A 22,782-nucleotide genomic window follows, 5' to 3' on the forward strand; every position below is an offset into this window, starting at 1 on the left:
GGGGCTTCTGTTTGGGTGGGAGAAAGAAAGTAAGTAGGAGCTCCATCAGTTTGAGGGGTGAAGGAGAAAGCTCACTGAATGTAGCACAAAAAGTGTTGGTTTCAGCCAAAAACGCACAAGAATTTTCAATTGAAACAAGGCTGAAACTGAATTTTGATCAGCCTCTAATTGTTCAAACCTATTTTTGCCCATAGACTGTTACTATTGTTGGTACTACTCCATAATCCACTGCATACTTTGCTTTAATATTCCAGGTCCAGTTGTATATATGGTACATGCTGTCTATGGGGTAAAACATATTCTATTGGATTCTTACGTTTCTGTAAACAGGTATGTTATGGAAATGTTTATATGTATGAGAAAAAAGTTATAATCAGGTCCTGTCATACATGTAGCACAGGTGAAAGACACTGTTGTTGTTAGGTGCCATCAACTTGTGCTCGAGTCATAGAGACTTGAAAGACATTACTACTGTCATAACTCATATTTTTATATCAAACTCTAGAAGACTTTGAAACCTGGGTTTTTTTCCTTGTATGTTTGAATCTCTTTTTTTTTTTTTTTTTTTTTTTGATCTTTATTCATTTTTTTTTTTTTGTTACAACAAGTGTTACAAATAAACTCAATAGAAACTTAAATACACACTTGACTAACTCATATATTAATATCAAGTTTAACATTAATATAATAATCCCCTGTCCCACCCTCCTTCCCAACCAATTATACATAAATCAATTTTATTGTACATTCTTTAACTATTAATTTAGTATGTAATAATCAAAATTGAAAAGCCCACCCCATTCCCCTCTTTATAATTATCTTATCATGGGAAAAGTTCATTAGAAAAATCATGTTAACGGTCTTCAAATATTTCCGAGTTTTATTTATAGGAAAAATTATCCTTCTTTACAAAAATTGGTTAATGGTCCCCATATTTTTTAAAATTTATTCATGTATCCTTTGTGTGTTGCAATAGCGAGTTCCATTTTATATATGTGGCATACCGAATTCCACCAGAACATATAATTCAATCTATCATGTTGTTTCCAATTGAATGTAATTTGTTGTATTGCGATTCCAGTTAAAATAAATAAAAATATGTTTGAATCTCTTAATTTGATTTCAAAGAGCCTGCAGATGGCATTAGAGTTACAATTGTTCTAATTTGAAAATCCACAAATCAGTTATGAAACAATTCAGGCTTCACATCTGTATCTGAAAGTAAAATCTGTAGCAGTATTTCTCAACCCAATTCTTGGGCCATAACCAGCCAGTCAGATTTTCAGGATTTCCACAATGAATATGCATCAATTAGATTTGTATGCACGGTCTCCAATATAGGCAGATCTATCTCATGAATATTCATTTTGGAAATCCTGAAAACCTAGTTGGCTGAGTATACCTTTAAAGTAGTGTATCGCAAACTATGTGCCGCCCAAGATTCCAGGTGTGCACGAAACGCCGGGGAGGAAGAGAGGTGCCAGGGCCAGTTGACTGCCTATAGGATGTGCCTCTCGCGGCAAGAGGCACCTCCTGTAGGCAGTCAGCCGGCGCCTCTCTGCACCTCTTCCCTTTCAGCACCCCCCATCTGGCAGCTCAGGGCCCCATCTGGAGGACCTTCATGTATGCACGGTCATCGTGTTGACATCCGCGCACTTCTGGATGCTCTTGACACGGCCACCACGTTTAGTGAGCTGCGACTTCACAAAGTTTGCAAGACATTGTTTTAAAGACTAGGTTGAGAACCCCTGATCTATGGTGTAGATTTGAGGCATAGTCCTGTACACTTAAGGTCCCAGATTTGCTGCAGAATTTAGTAGCTGCCTTCTCCCATGCAGGTTGTCTTTGCTCTGTCCCTTCCTCTGTAGCCGGCTTGCTCATCCTGTCTGTTTCATAGCAGCAGCAGCCCCCCCAGCAACCTAGAAGATAACAATCCTGTCATGTATTCTTTAGTCTCCTCCCCCCCATGCAAACAGAAATATGTACTTGAATATGTGCCACAAAGTTTTGCAGATGAATAATTGCATAATTTCCTCAAAGCCAGTAGAAAGGGGAGTCTGTGAGTGAAGAGAAACTGTTCTGTCTTCCTATACCATGTGGTTCTCTGAACATGACGTGCAGAACAGGAGAGTCACCTCACAAGTCAATCACAAAGAAAACAGGTAAGCTGGTATGTTTCATAACTCTGCTTTCTTCTCTCAATGGCTTGACATGTACAAGTTTCGGTCCAACTGGCCTGCATCAGAAGTCTTATATTTAATAGCAACACCAGTGAGATCTGCGGCACACTTTGTGTAAACAACATGTGTGAGCTTATACAACACTCAAGTGGAGAAACAAGCTAAAACCCTCAGCAGTTATGAGAAAGTCATAACTGCTGAAGGTTTCAGCTTGTGTTTCTTAACTTGAGTGCTGTATAAGCTCACATATGTTGTTTACACAAAGTATGCCGTAGATCTCACTGGTGTTGCTATTAAATATAAGACTTCTGATGCAGGCCTGTTGGACCAAAACATGTACATGTCGAGCCATTGAGAGAAGAAAGCAGAGTTATGAAACATACCAGCTCACCTGTTTTCTTTGGACATCTCTACTGTTTGTTCTCTGAACATGAACCACATGATGCCTGAAGTACTGTGCTGTTCTCGTGAGACTTTGAGTATCACTTGGCGTCAGGCACCTCATAGCCCACACTCTGTGAAAGCTGCACCATGAAACATAGAAACATAGAAATAGACGGCAGATAAGGGCCCACGGCCCATCTAGTCTGCCCACCTTAATGTCCCTCCCCTACCTTTGCCCTGTGAAGAGATCCCATGTGCCGATCCCATTTGGCCTTAAAATCAGGCACGCTGCTGGCCTCAATCACCTGTAGTGGAAGACTATTCCAGCGATCAACCACTCTTTCAGTGAAAAAGAATTTCCTGGTGTCACCTCGTAGTTTCCCGCCCCTGATTTTCAACGGATGCCCTCTTGTTGTCGTGGGACCCTTGAAAAAGAAGATATCTTCCTCCGCCTCGATGCGGCCCGTAAGATACTTGAACGTCTCGATCATGTCCCCCCTCTCTCTGCGCTCCTCGAGCGAGTATAGCTGTAATTTGTCAAGCCGTTTTTCGTATGGTAGATCCTTGAGTCCCGAGATCATCCGGGTGGCATTTCTTTGCACCGACTCCAGTCTCAGCACATCCTTGCGATAATGCGGCCTCCAGAATTGCACACAGTATTCCAGGTGGGGCCTCACCATGGATCTATACAATGGCATAATGACTTCCGCCTTACGACTGACGAAACCCCTTCGTATGCAGCCCATGATTTGTCTTGCCTTGGACGAAGCCTGCTCCACTTGATTGGCAGACTTCATGTCCTCACTGACGATTACCCCCAAGTCTCGTTCTGCTACCGTTTTTGTTAGGATCTCGCCATTAAGGGTATAAGACTTGCATGGATTCTGGCTGCCCAGGTGCATAACTTTGCATTTTTTGGCATTGAAGTTGAGTTGCCATGTCCTAGACCATCGCTCCAGTAGGAGTAGGTCGTGCATCATGTTGTCGGGCACTGAATCTTCGTCTGTTGTGCATTTGCCCACTACATTACTCAGTTTGGCGTCATCGGCGAATAATGTTATTTTACCTCGAAGCCCTTCTGCCAAGTCTCTTATAAAGATGTTGAATAGGATTGGGCCCAAGACTGAGCCCTGTGGTACTCCACTAATCACCTCCATCATTTCGGAGGGGGTGCCGTTCACCACCACCCTTTGGAGCCTACCTCCAAGCCAGCTCCCAACCCATTTCGTCAATGTGTTACCTAATCCTATAGAACTCATCTTGCTCAGTAACCTGCGGTGTGGTACGCTATCAAATGCTTTGCTAAAGTCCAGGTACACGATGTCCAGGGACTCCCCAATATCCAGCTTCCCCGTTACCCAGTCAAAGAAGCTGATCAGGTTGGATTGGCCGGATCTCCCCTTAGTAAATCCATGTTGTCGGGGATCCCGTAGATTCTCTTCATCCAGGATGTTATCTAATTGGTGTTTGATTAGAGTTTCCATTAGTTTGCTCACTATCGATGTTAGACTCACTGGTCTGTAGTTTGCTGTCTCCATCTTTGAGCCTTTCTTGTGGAGTGGAATGACGTTAGCCGTCCTCCAGTCCAACGGGACGCTGCCTGTACTAAGGGAGAGGTTGAAGAGCGTGGACAGTGGCTCCGCCAAGACATCACTCAGCTCCCTAAGCACCCTGGGGTGCAGGTTGTCCGGCCCCATTGCTTTGTTAACCTTGAGCTTTGACAGCTCACCGTAGACACTGCTGGGCGTAAACTCAAAGTTACTAAACGGGTCAACTGAGCCAACCCTTGTCTGTAGCTGAGGGCCGAGCCCTGGCGCTTCTCGGGTGAAGACTGAGCAGAAGTATTCATTTAATAGTTGGGCTTTTTCCGAATCCTTTTCCACATAGTCTCCGTCTGGTTTCCTAAGACGTACAATCACGCCTGAGTTTTTTCTTCTATCACTGATATACCTGAAGAAGGATTTATCTCCCTTCTGGATGTTCTTTGCTAGAGACTCCTCCATGAGGAATTTAGCCTCCCTGACTGCTGTTTTGACGGCTTTTGATTTGGCCAGGTAGTCTGCTCTAGAGTCCTGCTTCCCTGATTGTTTGTAAGAGATGAATGCTTTTTTCTTCTCCTTGATCAGGTCTGAGATCTCCGCAGTAAACCACTGTGGCTTATTGTTCCTTCGCCGTTTACTTACTGATCTTACATAGCGGTTTGTTGCTTCTTGTATGGTTGCTTTCAAAGTCGACCACATGTCTTCCACGTTATCGGTTTCTTCTTGGCTTTGTAGTGCCTGGTGAACGAAGTCTCCCATTTCTTTGAAATTTGTGTCCTTGAATTTGAGGACTTTGGTTAGTGTAGTAGATTTAGTGAAACCTTTCCTGATATTGAACCATACCATGTTGTGGTCACTGGAGGCCAATGTGTCGCCCACCGAGACCTCTGTGACACTTTCTCCATTGGTAAGTATCAGGTCCAGTATTGCCTGATCCCTTGTCGGTTCCAACACCAGTTGCCTGAGGCTTGCTCCTTTCATAGAGCTTAATAGCCTCCTGCTGCTGCCGGAAGCAGAGGTAAGTGTAACCCAATCCACATCAGGCATGTTGAAGTCACCTAGCAATACTGTGTCCCCACGCAAGGTGATATTTTCTATATCTTCGATTATTTCCATATCCAGGTCATCCTGTTGTCTTGGGGGTCTGTAAATTACGCCAAGATACAAGCATTTGTCCTTCCCTCTGGCCAAATTAACCCAAAGTGATTCCCCAGTATACTGGACATCTGAGATTCTCGTGACCTTAATGTCATCTTTAGTATATAATGCTACACCCCCTCCCTTCCTACCCTCTCTGTCCCGGCGAAGCAAGTTGTAACCCGGTATGACCATGTCCCACCCGTGGGAGTCTGTGAGCCAGGTTTCGGATATCGCCACCACATCCAGGTCGGCATTCCTTATTTCTGTTTCCAATTCCAGGATCTTGTTTCCTAAACTGTGTGCGTTGACGTACATAGCCCTCCATGTTATATTTTTGTTATGTCTCAGTGGGGATATTCCTGTTTGAGCTATTTGAACACCTTTAGCATTGTTTGTGTTATTTATGCAGAAAAACGACTGTCTGGAGGAGATGTGCCACCAATGTTTGGAAGATGTGAAGGAGGGCCAGAGACACGGAATTGGGAGAGAGAGGTTAAGGGTACATATGTGCTGTTGAGATGAGTTATGAGGGAGAGCGTGTATAGAGGTATGAGCTGTGGGAGGGCAAGATTGAATGGAGGGAAAAGCTGGCTGTTGAAAAGGGAAGCAGCCATACAGTGAAGAAAGGCATGGTAATAGAGAAAGAAATAGGGATGATTGCAGAGCAATTTGAAAAGCACACAAATGTTATACAGTTGTAAACTACTTAAAATTAATTTGCTACAAAATTTTCATGGGAGTCACATGAGTGTGCATATGTTTGTTCACTTGAGCATGTGAGCATGAACAGAGTATAAGTGGCCTGAGGTGTTTGCTCCTAAAAGTATTCTTGACTTAGAATGATGTAAGCCACTCTGCTTTGTTGTAAGGTATATGTATATGTTTCTTTGAATGTTGAAATACTGTTCTTTTTATGAAAAATTATGCTACAAATTTTCATTTTTGGCACATAATTCCCTGTGGTATAATGTGGTAGGCAAAAGGAAGTAAAGTAGGAGATGACATATAGAGGTAGGAGAAAAGCAGGGAGGGGTTGAGAAGGGAGCCATCGTAATAGGGTGGGCCATGGAGGCCATAGCCCTACCAATTTGTTGTATCACATAGCATCAGCAATTAACAACTGTAAGAATAGAGCTTGGTATCTTCTCCCCCCCCCTACCCGGGCAACAAAAAAATATTCTGTGATAACTGGGCAGGAGAACAACATCTTTGAGAGGGGAAAATATATGGGATAAAGGCTGTAGTGACTAGGTGAAGTAAAGGTAGAGTAAAAAGAATGGTAAATGGGGAAGATAAAACTAGACATATTGACTGGGAAGCTTATTTAAATTTAAGTATATAAAAAATGTTTTGTTAATAACCTCTATATGCGTATTGGCTAATATAAAGCTTATGCTAGTTTGTGCAGATTTGATCATGATACCCACTGAATATAAAACAACCATAGCACAGTTTTTGTTTCTGTTTATTGCAGTTTTCAGCACTAATACAAGGACAATTCACTTGTACAATAAATAAGGTAGACTGGATAGGCCACTGGATCTTTCTGTCATCAGTTTTTGTGTTTCTATGGTAACCAGAGCAAAATACAGAAAAAGAAGAAAAAATAAAATGTAAATCTAAATTAAAGTATCATCAACCCCCTAGTAAGCCCACTAGAAGGAGGGGAAAATCCAAACAAAAATATAGGGAAGAAAACAATGAATTGTACTGTATTCTCTCTAATCACTGAACTGTTAGAACTATGGGTTTTCTGAAATCTAAGGCTATTAATGGAGGCAGCTTTTCTCTCCTCTATTCTTCTCCCCTGCAGTAACCAGAATTGCTCTCCTACATTTTCCAGTCTCACCCACTGCAAGGACTGTTTCTTGTATAATCCAACTTTATTCCAGGACCAGTGGTTATTTCCGTCTACCCGCCAGGACTGTGTAGGAAGCCTCAAATTTTAGAAACTTAAACCCTACCTCCTCTTGCCTCAGCACTGGTCCTCTATGAATCGGTTTTCCTTCTTACAAGCTAGGCTGTAGGAGCTTGTCTTTTCTGCTCATGTTGCATTCATGGTTTTCGCCCTCATGCTGCGGAGGTTCCCTTCCGGGACAGCTCTGTCTGTGGGAGATCGCAGAGCTTTGGAAAAGTCTGCTTCTGGGGATTCGTTGCCTGTCAGTACACTCTCTGGACAGCCTGCACATCGGATTGGGTCTCAGGGACCATTTCCTTAGGAGCTTGCTCACCCCAGGTTTGTCTGCTAGTAGGTCAAGTGCAGACTGCGTGGTTTCATGGAGGCACGTCCGGGATTGTAGCCAGACAACATTCCTCTGCCAGGCATCTGTGCTGCATATCCGAGGGTGGCAAAGATACCCAGCTGTGGTGTCCGGCTGATGGACTCAAAGCCCAGTATTCCAGCTCTCTAAGGCAGAGGATTTCCCTGTAACCTGTTTGAGCTCTGTATGCAGTGTTTTCCCATTCAGCACAGTACAGGCTGACAGCGGAATGCAAGCGCGTTTCGAGAGACAAACCTCTTAATCCTCCAAACTGGACCGCAAGAGTTGGCTTCCGTCGCAGATGATGAGTTTTCCCCAGATTTCATTAATATGATGTATCAGGCATACTTGGCTAAGAAGTCTCTGCCTGGCTCCCTTCTGGCTGCCTACATGCCAGCTACAGGGACCCCTTCTTCTTTGAATTAGGGACATTTCTCTTGCCTCACTTTGTGGGGTGTTGGCAGGTAGTGCTCATGCTTGCGCCAGTTATGCTTTCCATGACTCTGCTTATGCAGCCCCCTGCAGATGTGGCAGATATTCAGGATCCATATCAGTGTGGTGCCCTGGATCTGGGGGAGGATCCCACTGTACGCAGATTTTTTAAGCACACGCATCTGGTGAATTTGATCTCTGATAGAGAATGAGATGGGGAAAAAATTTGTCACCACCCTGTCCCTGTCACCGCCCCGTGCCCGCAACCACTGCTCCGCCCCATCCCCGCGACTACTATCCCCGCAGCATCCATACAAGCTTCAGTACTGCAATATTTAGCTTATTCCTTCCTTATAAATCAGCGTTCTGGCTGCTGAACTAGAGAAAGAGATGTTCAGCTGGCAGGGCTTTGGTTATAAATTTTTATCAACACAACTAATATACTACTTTATCCTAAAGAAAAAAATTAATAAATAGAAAATTTTTTTCCTACCTTTGCTGTCTGGTTTCTGCTTTCCTCATCTTCTTATTCAATGCCTTCCATCCACTGTCTGTCTTCTCTCTGTGTCTTCCATTTGCTCTGTTACTGTGCCTCTCCCTTCATCCCCCCCAATTGGTCTGGCATCCTTCTTCTTCCCTCTGCTCCCCCCCCCCCCACCCAGAGTCTGGCATCTCTTTCTTCTTCCCTTCCAGCGTCTTCTCCCCACTCTCTGTTCCCCATTTCCCTTCAGCGTCTTCTCCCCACTCTCTGTTCTCCATTTCCCTTCAGCGGCTTCTCCCCACTCTATCTCCCCCATTTCCCTTCAGCATCTGTTCCTCTCCACCCCCCTTCAGCATCTGTTCCTCTCCACCCCCCCTTTTCTTTCCACCACCACCTTTCCCTCTTGCCACCTTACCACTCTTCAGCACCTCGCGCGCAGTCCGAGCATATCCCTCCCTCCCCCTTACCTTCGCAGTGCGTTTTAAGTTGAGAGCAACTTGCTTAAGCCGGAGTCTGCCTGCAGTCGCGTGTGTCTGTGGTTGGAAGCTTCTCCTCTGATGAACTTCCGGTTGTGTCAGAGGAGAAGCTTCCTCCCACAGATGCATGCGACTGCAGGCAAACTCCGGCGGCTTGAGCAAGTTGCTCTCCAAACTTAAAACGTGCCACAGATTATTCGATATTGTGGTGTTAGAGCCTGTTCCAGAGCAAGACTTGGACTGGGAGATACTTGATATTACTTCATCATTTCAAAGAGAGGCTCCGAAGACTGGAAACTGATTCTGGACCTCAAGGCGGTCAGTGCGATGCTTCCACATGGAGACAGTACACCCAGTGATATTCTTTGTGGCACTGGGGGCGTTCCTAGCCTTCCTGGATCTGACAGAGGCATATCCACATTCCCATTTTTCCAGACCACAGGAAAATCTGAGGTCCCACATCCTGGAGCAACATTTCCACTTTGCGGCGATGCCCTTTGGGTTGGTGACGGCACCCGGGACCTTCACCAAAGTGATGGTGGTGGTGGCAGCCCATCTTCGCACCCTGGGTGTCCTGGTTTACCCATATCTGGATGACTGGTTGATCAGATCTCCTTCAGAGTCCGAGGGTAATAGTGCAGTTTATCAGGTGGTACAGTTGTTGCAGTACTTGGGCTGGGTGATCAATTTCAGAAAGAGTCACCTCAAGCTGTCACAGGATTTGGAATACCTGAGAGTGCGATTTCATATGGGACAGAAAAGTGTTTCTGCCTGTGTTCCATCAGGAGAAGCTTCAACAGGTTATCAGGGGCCTTCTGACCCCTCCCGGTCCCAATAGCATGGCAGTACCTCCAGGTTCTGGGGATCATAGTGGCACCGATCGATGTGGTTCCTTGGGCCAGAATCCATCTGCGTCCACTACAGGATGTGCTCTCCTTTTGGGCTGGAGTCCACAGCAGGGCCCGTTACATGCATCCCTGCCCTGGTCGACTATGGCACAGAACATTCTTGCCTGGTGGTTGTGACCTCTCGCTCTCCAGGGGCCTTCCCCTCAGGGTTTCGGATTGGGTGATTCTGACTATGGATGCCAGTCTGAAAGGCTGGGGATCGATGTGTATGAAAGTCCCTGTTCAGGGATGATGGGCTCCCGCAGCACAAGTGGTCGATCAATTGCCTAGAGCTTTCGGCGATTTGGCTTGCTATCCTCCATCTCTGTTATTGAGTAATCTGCATCTTCTTGGACACCGCCAAAGCAGTGGCTTACATCAGCTGGCAGGAGAGCATGGAGGCATAGCTTCTTTTCTGGTGGGCAGAGAGAGACCTAGTGGCGTTGTCAGCGTGGACAACATTCAAGCAGCTTTTCTCAGTTATCAGATTCTGGACCCTGGAGAGTGGTCTCTCTCTCAAAGTGATTTCGATTGCATAGTGGATCAGTGAGGGCATCCCACGTTCGATCTCATGGCGACTGTGGTAAACAAGAAAGCCGCTTCAGTCGCTATCACAAGGCCGGCAGCGATGGCCTGGATGCTCTGGTTCAGCCCTGGCCACGGGAAGGTCTCCTCTTATGATACAACGTCTGGTTTGATGGATAGCAGCCCACGGAGGTCCGGTGATCTTTGTCACACCCGATTGGCCAAGATGGCCGTGGTATGCCAACTTGGTTCAACTCAAGCAGAATCAGGGGCTCTGGCTACCTTGTCACCCTCTTCTCCTCACGCAGGGTCAGATTGCAATGCAGGATCTGGACCGCTTTGGTCTTGAAGCATGGCTGTTGAGCACATGGCCTTGACTAGCCAGGGCTATTCTTCAGCTGTGGTTGCCATGTTGTTTTGCAGCAAAAAGAAATCCACAGTGGCTGCCTATGTGAAGGCTTGGAGATGTTATCAGCCATGGTGTGAGCTGAGATAGGTGTATCTGCCTGTTCATCAATTTCTCGTGTTCTGGAGTTTCTGCAAGATGGCTTGAAGAAGGGACTAGCGGGGGCTTCTCTCTGGGGGCAGATTGCTGGGCTCTCTTGTATGGGCCCTTCTTCTCTGAGTGGCTGCTTGGCAGCTTATCCAGATGTAGCCCATTTTCTGCGGGACGTTCTGAGGCTTCAGCCTCCACTGCACCTTCCATGTCCTACTTTGAATCTTAACCTGGTTCTATGCTCTCTGGCTCGTCCGCCATATGAGCCTCTGGAGCAGATGTCCCTTATGGATCTTACGATCAATACTGTGTTTCTTGTAGCCATTACCTCAACCCATAGTGTTTAGGAGCTTTAGGTCTTTCCTGCCGGGATCTTTTTCTTCTTATTACAGATTCTGGTGTGATGCGCATTGTTCCTTCTTATCTTCTGAAAGTGGTTTCCGGTTTCCACTTTCCATGTGAATCAGGAAGTCCAGCTTCCTGCTTTTACTTCCTCTGGATTAAGGGAGTAGGACTGAGTGTTGTGGTCCTTGAAGGTGCGCAAACTTTTGCTGTTTTACTTGGAGGATACAAACGATTCTTTGCTCCAATTCTCCGAGACTGCTCTGTTACGTCCCACTTGTCCCACTAGTCCCGGAATAAAGTGGGATTGTACAAGAACAAAAGATTAGGTTCTTACCTTTGTTAATCTTCTTTCTTGTAAATCCATACTTTATTCCGGGAACCCGCCCTATGCTTTGCTGATTTGTCGATTGTCTGCCTTTCCAAGTAAACTGGATTTCTGTTTTTTGACCAGCCTTTCTAAGAGTACCATCCATATAGATTTAGCACTTAGTTTTGGGGATGGTAGGGTCCCTAGTTCAGGCATTCCCTTCTGATGGTGCAGGCTGTGTCTGCTTCTAACATTGTTTTGTCGTTCAGGTTTCTAATGTTTAATGACCTGTTTCTATTGTTTTTCATTGTTTTTGGTTTGCATTTATTGATATGAGCAGAATAGACTTATTTGTCTGGGAGCGTCCCCATACTCCTTTCTCTCTTGTTCTTATCCTTTATAGATGTTTTCTGGATTTATGACTAACTGATTCCTAGAAAGCAATTGCTGAGGTAAGAGAGGGTGGGGTTTTAAGTCTGTGAAATTTGAGGCTTTCTACAAAGCCCTGCTCTGCCCCCCCCCCCCTCAGTCCAGCGCGAGCCCTCAGGAGCCTGAAAAGTTCTCCCCCACCGAAGTGCAGCCTTTTCTCCTGCACCACCGACACAGAAGAGGAGAGGAGCGTGGGAGCCCTGCTCCGCCCCCCCCCCCCTCAGTCCAGCGCGAGCCCTCGGGAGCCTTAAAAAGTACTCTCCACCGAAGTGCAGCCTTTTCTCCTGCACCACCGACACAGAAGAGGAGAGGAGCGTGGGAGCCCTGCTCCGCCCCCCCCCCTCAGTCCAGCGCGAGCCCTCGGGAGCCTGAAAAGTTCTTCCCCACCGAAGTGCAGCCTTTTCTCCTGCACCACCGACACAGAAGAGGAGAGGAGCGTGGGAGCCCTGCTCCGCCCCCCCCCCCCCCCCCCCCCTCAGCCCAGCGCGAGCCCTCGGGAGCCTGAAAAGTTCTTCCCCACCGAAGTGCAGCCTTTTCTCCTGCACCACCGACACAGAAGAGGAGAGGAGCGTGGGAGCCCTGCTCCGCCCCCCCCCCCCCCTCATTCCAGCGGGATCCCCAAGCGGTTCTATTCAGGGGAAGGACTCCCTGGCTGAAACCTGCAGCTAGCAGTGTTTCCAGAGTCCTCTGACCTGACTCCCCCACGGAGCTTCTTCTTTTCTTTTTTTTTTTCTTTTTGCAAGCTCTTCATCGTACAAGCTGCATGCTCTTTAACTAATATAACTGCAGATACAGCTTATTATAACTAGCAGCAGTTTAGTTATTCAGTCTTCATCAACTCAGCTTGTTTGTTCTCTGATCCATTTCTTCTTTCTGTTTCCTAGCTTTTTCTTTCTCTAGTTGCTCCTCCAGTTGTCTCAATAATAACAATTTGGCTCCAAACTCCTGGCTTAGCTCCGTCAAAATTGACCCTCCATCGGACCGTAGCTACAACAGCAGGACTTAACAGGGACTTGATAGTGAGACTCTCCTGAATTCCCTCCGACCCAACGCCTCAAACCCCCATCCTGCCATGCCCCCAACTCTTCAGGCCACCACCTTCCCCGCCCCCCCCTCCCACCACTTCCCCTACACTCCTTACAACACTATACTTCACCATCCAAATTATTACAGGCCAAGGCAGATACGGTGATCTCTCCCCCCAACCCAAAAAAAGCCGTACCAGAAACCTTGCCAACCTCATCCCAATTCTTCCCTCCCCACAAGCCCCTTCCCGCAATACACTCAAACTGGCACTCATCAATGCAAGATCAGTTAACAACAAATCCTTTCTCTTACATGACCTCATCTGTGACAAGACTTGGGACGCCCTCATGATCACTGAAACCTGGCTCCAAGACAATGATGGGATAACACTAGGTGAACTATGTCCTCCAGGTTACCAGGCCCTAGCCTGCTCACGTACCTCTGGGAAAGGAGGTGGAGTGACTACCATTGTCAAGACCTCCGCCACACCAAAACTGATAAACTCCATTAATATTCCCTCCCTAGAAGCAATTGCGTTCACCATAGGCCACAAACACAAAATCGCCCTCATACTCCTCTACAGAACTCCCAGCTCCCCAGCAGATACCCTAGAGACCCTCCTCGAATTCATCACTGAACTATCCATCTCACACAAACACTTGACAATCCTGGGAGATTTCAATTTCCCAGACTACCCCAACACTTCAGGACACATTGACAACTTCCTCTGCTCCCTCACCGACTTGGGATTCCACCAAGCTATAACCACCCCCACGCACTCAGCAGGCAACACCTTAGACTTGCTCTTCACCCTCAGAGACCCAACTGCAGAGCCCCAACAAACTTATACCACCACACCTGTCCCATGGTCAGACCACCACCTCATTGAATTTGAACTCCAACTCGAAACTACCCTAGCCCCGCGTAAAGATCCTACCCCTCCCACCCTACGTCAACTCCCTAATTCAGTCAGCCCTCCAGCCATGGCCGCGGGTATTCGCACCATAAATGAAACCTGCACCCAACATCCCCACTCCATTGACCTGGATGCCTCCACATGGCACTCCAACATCCAATCCCTCTATAATAGCCTTGCCCAGACAAAAACAACCCAAATAATCACCAACAAAGCACCTGCTCCCTGGTACACTAGTGACCGCTTCATAAAACGATCGCTGAGAAAAGCAGAAAGGATCTGGATCAAACACCCGTGCTCTGAAACCAAAGCACATTGGAATAACATATCCATCACCTACAAAGCTGCCATTCTAGAAGCGAAAAAGACCTACTACTCTCGCCTCCTACAACTAGCCCCTTCTAGATCCAAACAACTGTTCACCCTCACAAACCAACTCTTCACCAACGCCCAAAGAAAAAGTCACAACAACCAAACAGAACTTGATAGCGAGACTCTCTCGGACTTCTTCCAATCCAAAGTACAAACCATCTGAGATAATCTTGACACCAGCACCACACCCACTCCTACTCAGCCCCACCCGATTCCAAATACCCCATCCTCCGCCGCTCTCTCCCAATTTCATATGGCCACTCATGCCGAGGTTCTCGAAACTCTGAGAGAACTCAAACCCTCCAACACCATCCTCGATCCCTGCCCATCCAGCTTCCTCCTGTCCACAGAAGACGCCATGGCAGAATCCATCCTCCCCATCATTAACACCTCTCTAACCACTGGGACTGTTCCCCTCAGCTGGAAGTCAGCTATTATCAAGCCCACTCTCAAAAAACCCACCCTTGATCCTAACGAACCTGGCAACTATCGCCCAGTCTCCAACCTCCCATTCGTCTCCAAACTCCTTGAACGAATTGTGCTCCACCGACTACACCCTTTCATTGAAGAACAAGCTGCTCTATCCCCAGCCCAGTCCGGCTTCCGAAAAGGCCACAGCACAGAGTCAGGACTCCTTGATATCATTGATGACAGCTGGTTAATACTCGACAAAGGCAGTGATGCCCTACTAGTCCTACTTGACCTCAGCGCTGCCTTTGATACAGTCGACCACCACTTCCTCACATCCAGACTCTATGACCTCGGAATCAAGGACACAGCCCTCCAATGGATCACCTCCTTCCTCCATCAAAGGACACAGACTGTCCTACCAGGGACACACAAATCTAACCCCAAGCCTATCAAATATGGTGTTCCTCAAGGCGCCCTTCTATCCCCCCTTCTATTCAACCTCTACATCAGGCCTGTCATTGATATAGCACAGAAATATAGCATTAAAATCCACTCTTATGCAGATGACATCCAGCTGCTCCTCCCACTAGGCGAGAACCGGTCGTCCCAAATTGCTAACCTCCAACACTGCCTCTCTGACATGAAAACTTGGATGTCAAAAAACAAACTTCAACTGAACGCCTCTAAAACCGAACTCTTATGGATTAGAAAAAAAAGCACCAAATACACACGTCCTACACTAGCATGGGACTCCACTCTACTAACGGCAACAGATCAGGTTTGCAGCCTAGGAATAACCCTAGACGGACACCTATCCCTATCTGCCCACATATCCCAAGTAATCTCCACCTCCTTCTACTACCTTCGCCAACTGAAAAGGATCAAACCCTACATCTCCACACCTGACCTCGCCCAACTCCTCTACGCATATGTCATCTCCAGAATGGATTACTGTAACTCCCTATTTAATGGACTAACCAAAAATAATCTCAAACGCCTCCAATGGGTCCAAAATGCAGCTATCCGCCTCCTACACAACCTCAACTACCATGATCCCATCTCCCCAGCACTCTGTGCTGAACACTGGCTCCCAATTAGCCAACGCTGTGCTTTCAAGGCCCTGGCAATAGCCCACAAGAGAATTTACTCCACCACCCCCTCCTACATAAAATCCAAGCTTCCCATCTACACCCCCACTCGCACCCTCCGCTCAAAATCGGAGATACGCCTATGCACCCCCTCCCCCCGGAAGGTCCCTCCTCTCAGAAACTGCCGCAAACGATCCTACAGCCACTTCATTCCACATCTCTGGAACCAACTCCCCTTTCAACTCAGACAACAGAACTCATTATTAACATTCCGTAAAATGGTAAAGACCCTCCTCTTCAACTAAAGATCACACTCAATCTACTCCCCCCTTAAGCCCACCTCTCTCCTCTCTCCCCTGTCTATCTTCTCCCTAAATTTCAGTATAGTCCTCTCTTAGTCTATACTCTGACAAATTGTATCTAAACTCAAATAACTTGTACTTAAACTAAACTACTTATTCTTAAACTCTGCTCTTAATTTGCTGTATACGCCCTGTATTTAAATTATGTATGTAAATCTCGTATGTCCAAACACTTAAACCTATTGTACTTCTTATATGTCTAATTACTCTCCATTGTGTATGTTCACTTGTAGACCGTTCTGAGCTACTGGGAGGACGGGATAAAAATCTAAATAAATAAATAAATAAAATAGATGAAAATAACCTAATACTCCTGGAATAAAATGTGGATTTACAAGAGAGAAGATTAGCAAAGATAAGAACCTAATCTTTCGAGCTTCCTTCATGGCTGGCTGTCGTTTGGTCTTCCTTCCTCCTTTTGTAATACATGGAATATATCTGATCTGGGCTTTCAGGATGGTATTTTTGAATAACATCCACACCTGATGTAAATTTTTAACTGTTCCACTAAGTTTCTTTTTTATCATTGTCCTCATAGTTATCATAGTCTCCATTTTTAAAGTTAAATATTATTGTATTGGATTTCCTATGTTAACTTACTCCAGGGATTATATAAAATCTGTTAAGCAGCCCCAGCACCATTTCCTCATGCATTAATTCATGAACTAAGCTAAGAACTAGGTCTAGAATTGGTTCGCCTCTTGTTTCCCTTACCTCCATAAAGCAGTCCTTGATTTCAAAGAATTTTATCTTCCTAGCATGCCTTGATCTTACATTTACCCAGTCAATATTGGGGTAGTTGAAATCACCTATTGTTACCTGTTTGTTAGCCTCCCTAATTTCTGCTAACATTTCAGCATCTGTCTGTTCATCCTAGTCATGCAAATGGTAGTCACTACCCTTTTCCCCTTTATTTGTGGAATTTCTATCCATATGGATTCTAAGATATGTTTCAGTTCCTGTAGAATTTTCAGTCCATTCATTTCAAGGCCCTCCTTAACATAAAACACTATACCTCCACTAATTCGATCCATCCTATCACTTCGATATAGTTTGTACCCCGGTATGATAGTATTCCATTGGTTAATTTCCACCAGTTCTCAGAGATGCCTATTGATATCATTTTCATTAAGTGCAATATATTCTAACTCTCCCATATTATTTTTTAGACTTCTGGCATTTGCATACAGACACTTCAAACAATGTTTGTCAGATTTACAATTTGTTCATCAGTTGGCATACAATTTTTAAAATCGGCCTGCTCTGTATTTAAGGAAATCTGGTCTGCTGTGATTTGTATTGCAACCTTGCTATCGGGATGCCCTGTCTTTCATTTTTGGTGATATATTTTAAAGATACCTTATTCTGAACCATGCTCTTGAGTGATAGCCTTCCCCCAGTTTCTAGTTTAAAACCTGCTCTATCTCCTTTTTGAGGCCAGCTTTCTGGTACCATCCTTGTGGAATAAGTTTTCCTTCCCCATAATGTCACCCAGTTCCTAACAAATCTAAAACCCTCCTCCCTGCACAATTGCCTCATCCACGCATTGAAACTTTGGAGCTCTTCCTGTCTCCTGCATGTGGAACAGTGAGCATTTCTGAAAATGCTGTCCTGAAGGTTCTGTATTTTAGCTTCCTACCTAAGAGCCTAAATTTGGCTCCCTACTATATTTCTATATGTCATTGGTGCCCACATATATCAAAATAGCAGGCTGCTATCCAGCACTCTAAAATCCTATCTAGGTGATGTGAGGTCCACCACATTTGCACCGTCCTTATTTTCATTGTTTTTTTCAGCCCTTCAATTGAGAAGTTTAATTTGTCTGCTATTTCTTGATGTCTAAGATAATCTTGTGGCTTCAAAAGATTCAGCCAATATAATTGGGTGATTTCTATCATGGGCCCATACAATTGGATGCCTGGGGCTTGACCGCCAGGCTGATTCTTGTGCGCGCTGTTTAAAAATGCATTTGAGGACACATAAGCGCATAGAGTCCAGCAGAGGAGAAACATTTTGGCTCCTCAAAGGCCAGTCCATAGAGGTTGGAACTGAAATCAACCTCAATGGCTTCCCAGTCTCTACCACTGTGCATGTACTGGCATCGAGGGGGTTTCCACCTCCCTCAACCTACTTGTCCTCCCTCAACATTGGGCACCAATGGCAGGCTCTGGGACTGGTCATCATTGGACCCGACATCGAGGATGCGTATGGGTTCGACATTGTCATCTTCAGCGCTGAGGAACCATGATGTCGTGCATCAAAAAAAGCTTAAGAAGTATCGGCATTGGTCTTCATTGAAACACATTGCCAGGTATGCTGGGACATCTGAGTCTCTAGTAACCCAAGAAGTACTGCGACTGGAAGAATTGCACCCCCTCTTTAGTGGAGGTGCTGGTGCACCTGTCTACAGATAGTCAGGCTCGCACTTCCAGTATGACACAAGCTCTTTTCAAAGTTGTCTCTTATGAGGCTCCCCAGCCTTTGCCAATTTTTCCTCTTGATGAGTGATAGTGGGCGATGTTGGAGGGTTATAAGCAGGGGGCACAGATGTTCAGCTGCACTTCGCTTAGGCATTAAGGGCACTTGCACCAGCTGCAGTTTAGCCATAGCCTTCCTGTGGCCCAGGCTCTGCTTGCGGAGCGGTCTTTGGCTAAAAAGCAGCTGCAATGCAAGACATATCTGGCAGGGGCATCTATAACACTTTTGACATTATGTCCAGACTCTCTGCTATGGGTGCGGGAATACATAGATTCTCATGGCTACATATCTGCCCTGGAACCAGCTGTTCAAGAGAGATTGGCGGATGATCCCTGCTGTGGAGATAACCTTTTGGGAACTAGGTGGGTGGAGGCCACTGATCATTAAGAAACATGTTAGCCTGTAGCTGCATCCTCCTCAACTTGGAGGTTCATGAGTGGGTCAAGATGCATATCTTTCTACTCTTAAAGGCATAGGTTTCTACCTCCTTCCTGCTCATCCCAACCCCAGCAGTCCTGTTCATGTCAGCCTAGGGCTCAAAAGTACCAACCAGTTCCCCAGTTAAGACCAGGGGATGAGTTTTTGACTGCCCCAGGAGAGCATAACCACAGTCTCAACCATCCCAGACAGCCTTCAGATGGGTTTTTGTTTTTTTTTTTTTAATTATTTTTATTTTTTTTCTGTCAAAGGTGGACCATTGTAACCTCCACCAGTGGGTTCTCCATATTATCCATCTCTGTTGTGCTCTGCATTGGTGACAGAGACCAGCAAATTGCCCATAAAGAGCATCATACATCAGCCCTCAGCACAAGCAAGTACTTGTATAGAAAATCATCGCCTTTCTCCATGCCAGTGTGGTTGAATCCATCCCACCAGGGGAAGAAGGGAAGGGATTTTCACTGTGACCTTGGGCAAGTCACTTAACCTTTCATTGCCTCAGGTACAAAACTTAGATTATGAGCCCATTAGGGACAGAGAAAGTATCTGCATATAATCTGTACAGTGCTGCGTACATCTAGTAGCACTATAGAAATGATTAGTAGTAGTAAATTGTATCCAGGTCCTTCCCTGTGTCCAAAAAGATTGAGTGGATATTGTCCCAATCTAGACCTAAAGCCCCTGAACAAAATTCCTGGTCAAAAAAGTTCAGGATGATTTCCCTGGGGCTTCCTATTCCCCATTATTCAGGAAAAGGATTGGCTATGCTTCTTGGATTTAAAAAAATGCCTATACCTACATTTTGATGCTTCTCAGTTACAGGAAGTATCTCAGATTTTGAGAGGGGAAGCTTCACTACCGCATTCTGCCTTTTAGCCTTGCCTCAGCTCCCAGAGTTTTTCCAAGTGCCCAGCAGGAGTTGCAGTGTTGCTATGCAGACTGGGAGTCAATATTTCTCTACCTGGATGATTGGTTAATCAAGGTCCTAGTAGCTGATCCATTTTATATTATGTTTCATCTCAACAGAGTAGTTCTTTACACGTACCCTAAGTTCCTTTCTTGCTCATCCTGGTGAATGCGCACTACACATCTTGGACTGAAAGCAGGCCTTGGCCTTCTCTTTGGAGTGGACTAAAGCTCATACAATCCACCCAGATTTTAGTTTCTTTTGACCAAAACAGGATGGGAGTAGCTGTCGGCAAATGCACTCTTTCCAATTGTCTAGAAGATTGCATCTCCTTCACTTATGCCCAGGCTGGGCTCACTCTTGAGGGTCATGTCACTGCTTATAAAGTCAGAGTCATGGCTACATCGGTAGCCTATTTGAGAGTGGACTCCATTGAGATTTTCCAAGCTGTTTGTAGTCTTCAGTTCACATATTTCTCTCACTACTGCCTTGATCAAGATACCTGATGTGACAGCCAGTTTGGTAAGACAGTCCTGTAGAATTTATTTGGTATCTAGAATCCATGCTTCCCCCAGCCCACTTTTTATTCTGTTCAAGACTGCACCTTCACAACTAGTTGGCTGTATTTTCAGGTTAATTGACTTCAAGGCCTTGACATTTCAAGCCCCTATTATCCTACCCTTGTTTTCGGTGAACCTGGTAGCTAAGGATTTCTACATGCGAGAATACATTGAGCCTTCTTGTCTTCAGATAAAGCTGTTCTCTAAGGACACAAGGCCTAGTATTCTCACATACCCTCCCACCTCTTTGGAGTTATCTTCACCTATACCATCAAACTGAGGTACCTGCACTCACATGTTGGGCAGGAAGGTACTGGACTTCTGAATTTGAGTCAGAGGAGAAATCCCTTATCCTACCTTCAGACTACTACCCACCACAAGAGAGAAAGAAGTCTTCCCTTAGAGGAACTTTCCTTCATTGATTTGTTGAAGAAAATAGTGCAGTCTTTTAAGTTGGAGGTTGAAGACGAAATCAGGGCTGAGATGTTTAACGTCTTAGCTTATGAATTCCTCTCCTAATGAATCTGTTTAAGGATGTTTTAAAAGGCACTTTAAGATGCACAGATGAAAAATTGGTAAACACTTCCCCCACCCCCTGTGCAGGTTATGTCTAAGAAAGAGGACTCGTATATAGATAGTCCAGAAGGCTTCTGGATTCGATAAACCACAACTAATCAAATCCAGTCTCAAAAGGGCCAGAAGTTCAAGGATCCATGCCTTACTTCCCCCAGGATTGGAGGAGTGGCCTAATGGCTAGTGCAATGACCTGAGAATCAGGGGAACTGGGTTCAATTCCCACTGCAGCTCTTTTTGTGATTCTGGGCAAGTCACTTAACCGTCAATTGTCCCAGGTACAAAATAAGTATATGTATATAATATGTAAATCACTTTGATTGTCATTTGGAGTAGAGGTTTTTCAGGGCTCATTTCCCATATCTAGTTTTACCAGTTGTGCACAAATATTTACTTGAAGACCTTGGTGAATAGTGTACTCATGTTTATTTGCAGACACTCTCCTATTGGAACAGGATTCACACCTTTGCAGATGGAGTTCAGAAAGCATTTGTTTGGAGCCACTTTTCATTCTTTTGAAGTGGTATCCATTTGAACCACTGGAGTCTACTTCACTGAAGCATCCCCTCTCAATTGTAGATATTTTAAATTACCTTTACTAATTCTACAATAAACTGAATGACACTAGTCAAACTGAGCTAATACAGTCGACTGAACAATCGTGGCAAAATGTTGATAAAATAGGGCTCTTTCCGACTTCAGGTGACATAAACTTAGAAAACATTTCTAACTACATAGAAACATAGAAATAGATGGCAGATAAGGGCCAAGGCCCATCTAGTCTACCCACCCCAATGGCCCTCCCCTACCTTTCTCTGTGAATAGATCCCACGTGTCTATCCCATTTGGCCTTAAAATCAGGCACGCTGCTGGCCTCAATAACCTGAAGTGGAAGACTATTCCAGCGATCAACCACCCTTTCAGTGAAAAATAATTTCCTGGTGTCCCTGTGCAGTTTCCCGCCCCTGATTTTTCCACGGATGCCCCCTTGTTGCCGCAGGACCCTTAAAAACTAGATTATCTGTTGCCAAAAAGATAATGTAGAATCTAGTATAATACCTGAAGTAGGCCGCTGTTGGAGCCCACACCGAGATAGAGACCTCACACTCTATATACTGGTATCAATCAATAAGTATATTTATTAACAAAGCAGCAACAGCTTACAAGAGTAAATCATTCAGCATATAGAGTAACAGAACGTGATCTTCAGGCCTGAGGATCCTCTGATGTCTGTTCTACTCACTTCCTCTTAATGGCCTGTTTTTATACATTTCTTGGTGGTCAGCACCACGTTGGCTTAAGTCACATGATAAATCTTTATTGGTTATTTCTTACATGTCATTACATCTGTAAAATTCATTTATTGGTTTATACATTTGTGTCACGCTATACGTCTGTTAAGTTTACCGTAAGGCCTATCCTTTTCCCGCAAATGTCCCTTTAATCTATCATCTCAGCAATTCCGAGCCTCACCCCCCCTTGCCTTGTTATCACAAGACACATCTTACTAAATGATATTCTCGAGAATTCTATTTTTGACCATGAGATGTGTTCATCTTTTCATAATATCCTGACAGGTGTGAGGCCCTGTTGCCATGTAAAAGAGCTAAGTCTTGCTTGTTTGATCCTTCTCATAAGTTTCGCTTAGCCCAGCAGGGTATTTCCCAATCAGTATATGAAAGCTGGCAAATGTAGTAAGAAATGTCTTTTAGATTGTTAATATACTGATTTATTAGCAGGAGGGGAGAAAGGGTTTTTTTTTCTTCT

The 22,782-nt window shown here is 45.2% G+C and overlaps 1 protein-coding gene across 2 annotated transcripts in view; it reads left to right on the forward strand.

Annotated features, from left to right (window-relative positions):
* Positions 1-22,782, forward strand: part of TMEM184B (transmembrane protein 184B) — a 143,917-nt gene that overhangs the window by 91,466 nt on the left and 29,669 nt on the right. For both annotated transcript variants that reach the window (XM_033929518.1, XM_033929519.1), the window contains exon 5: positions 255-330. In XM_033929518.1, coding sequence (XP_033785409.1) covers positions 255-330 — 76 coding nt within the window. The remainder of the gene's footprint in view (positions 1-254; positions 331-22,782) is intronic.

Source organism: Geotrypetes seraphini, chromosome 2 (assembly GCF_902459505.1).
Source record: "Geotrypetes seraphini chromosome 2, aGeoSer1.1, whole genome shotgun sequence".
NCBI classification, from domain to species: Eukaryota; Metazoa; Chordata; class Amphibia; order Gymnophiona; family Dermophiidae; genus Geotrypetes; species Geotrypetes seraphini.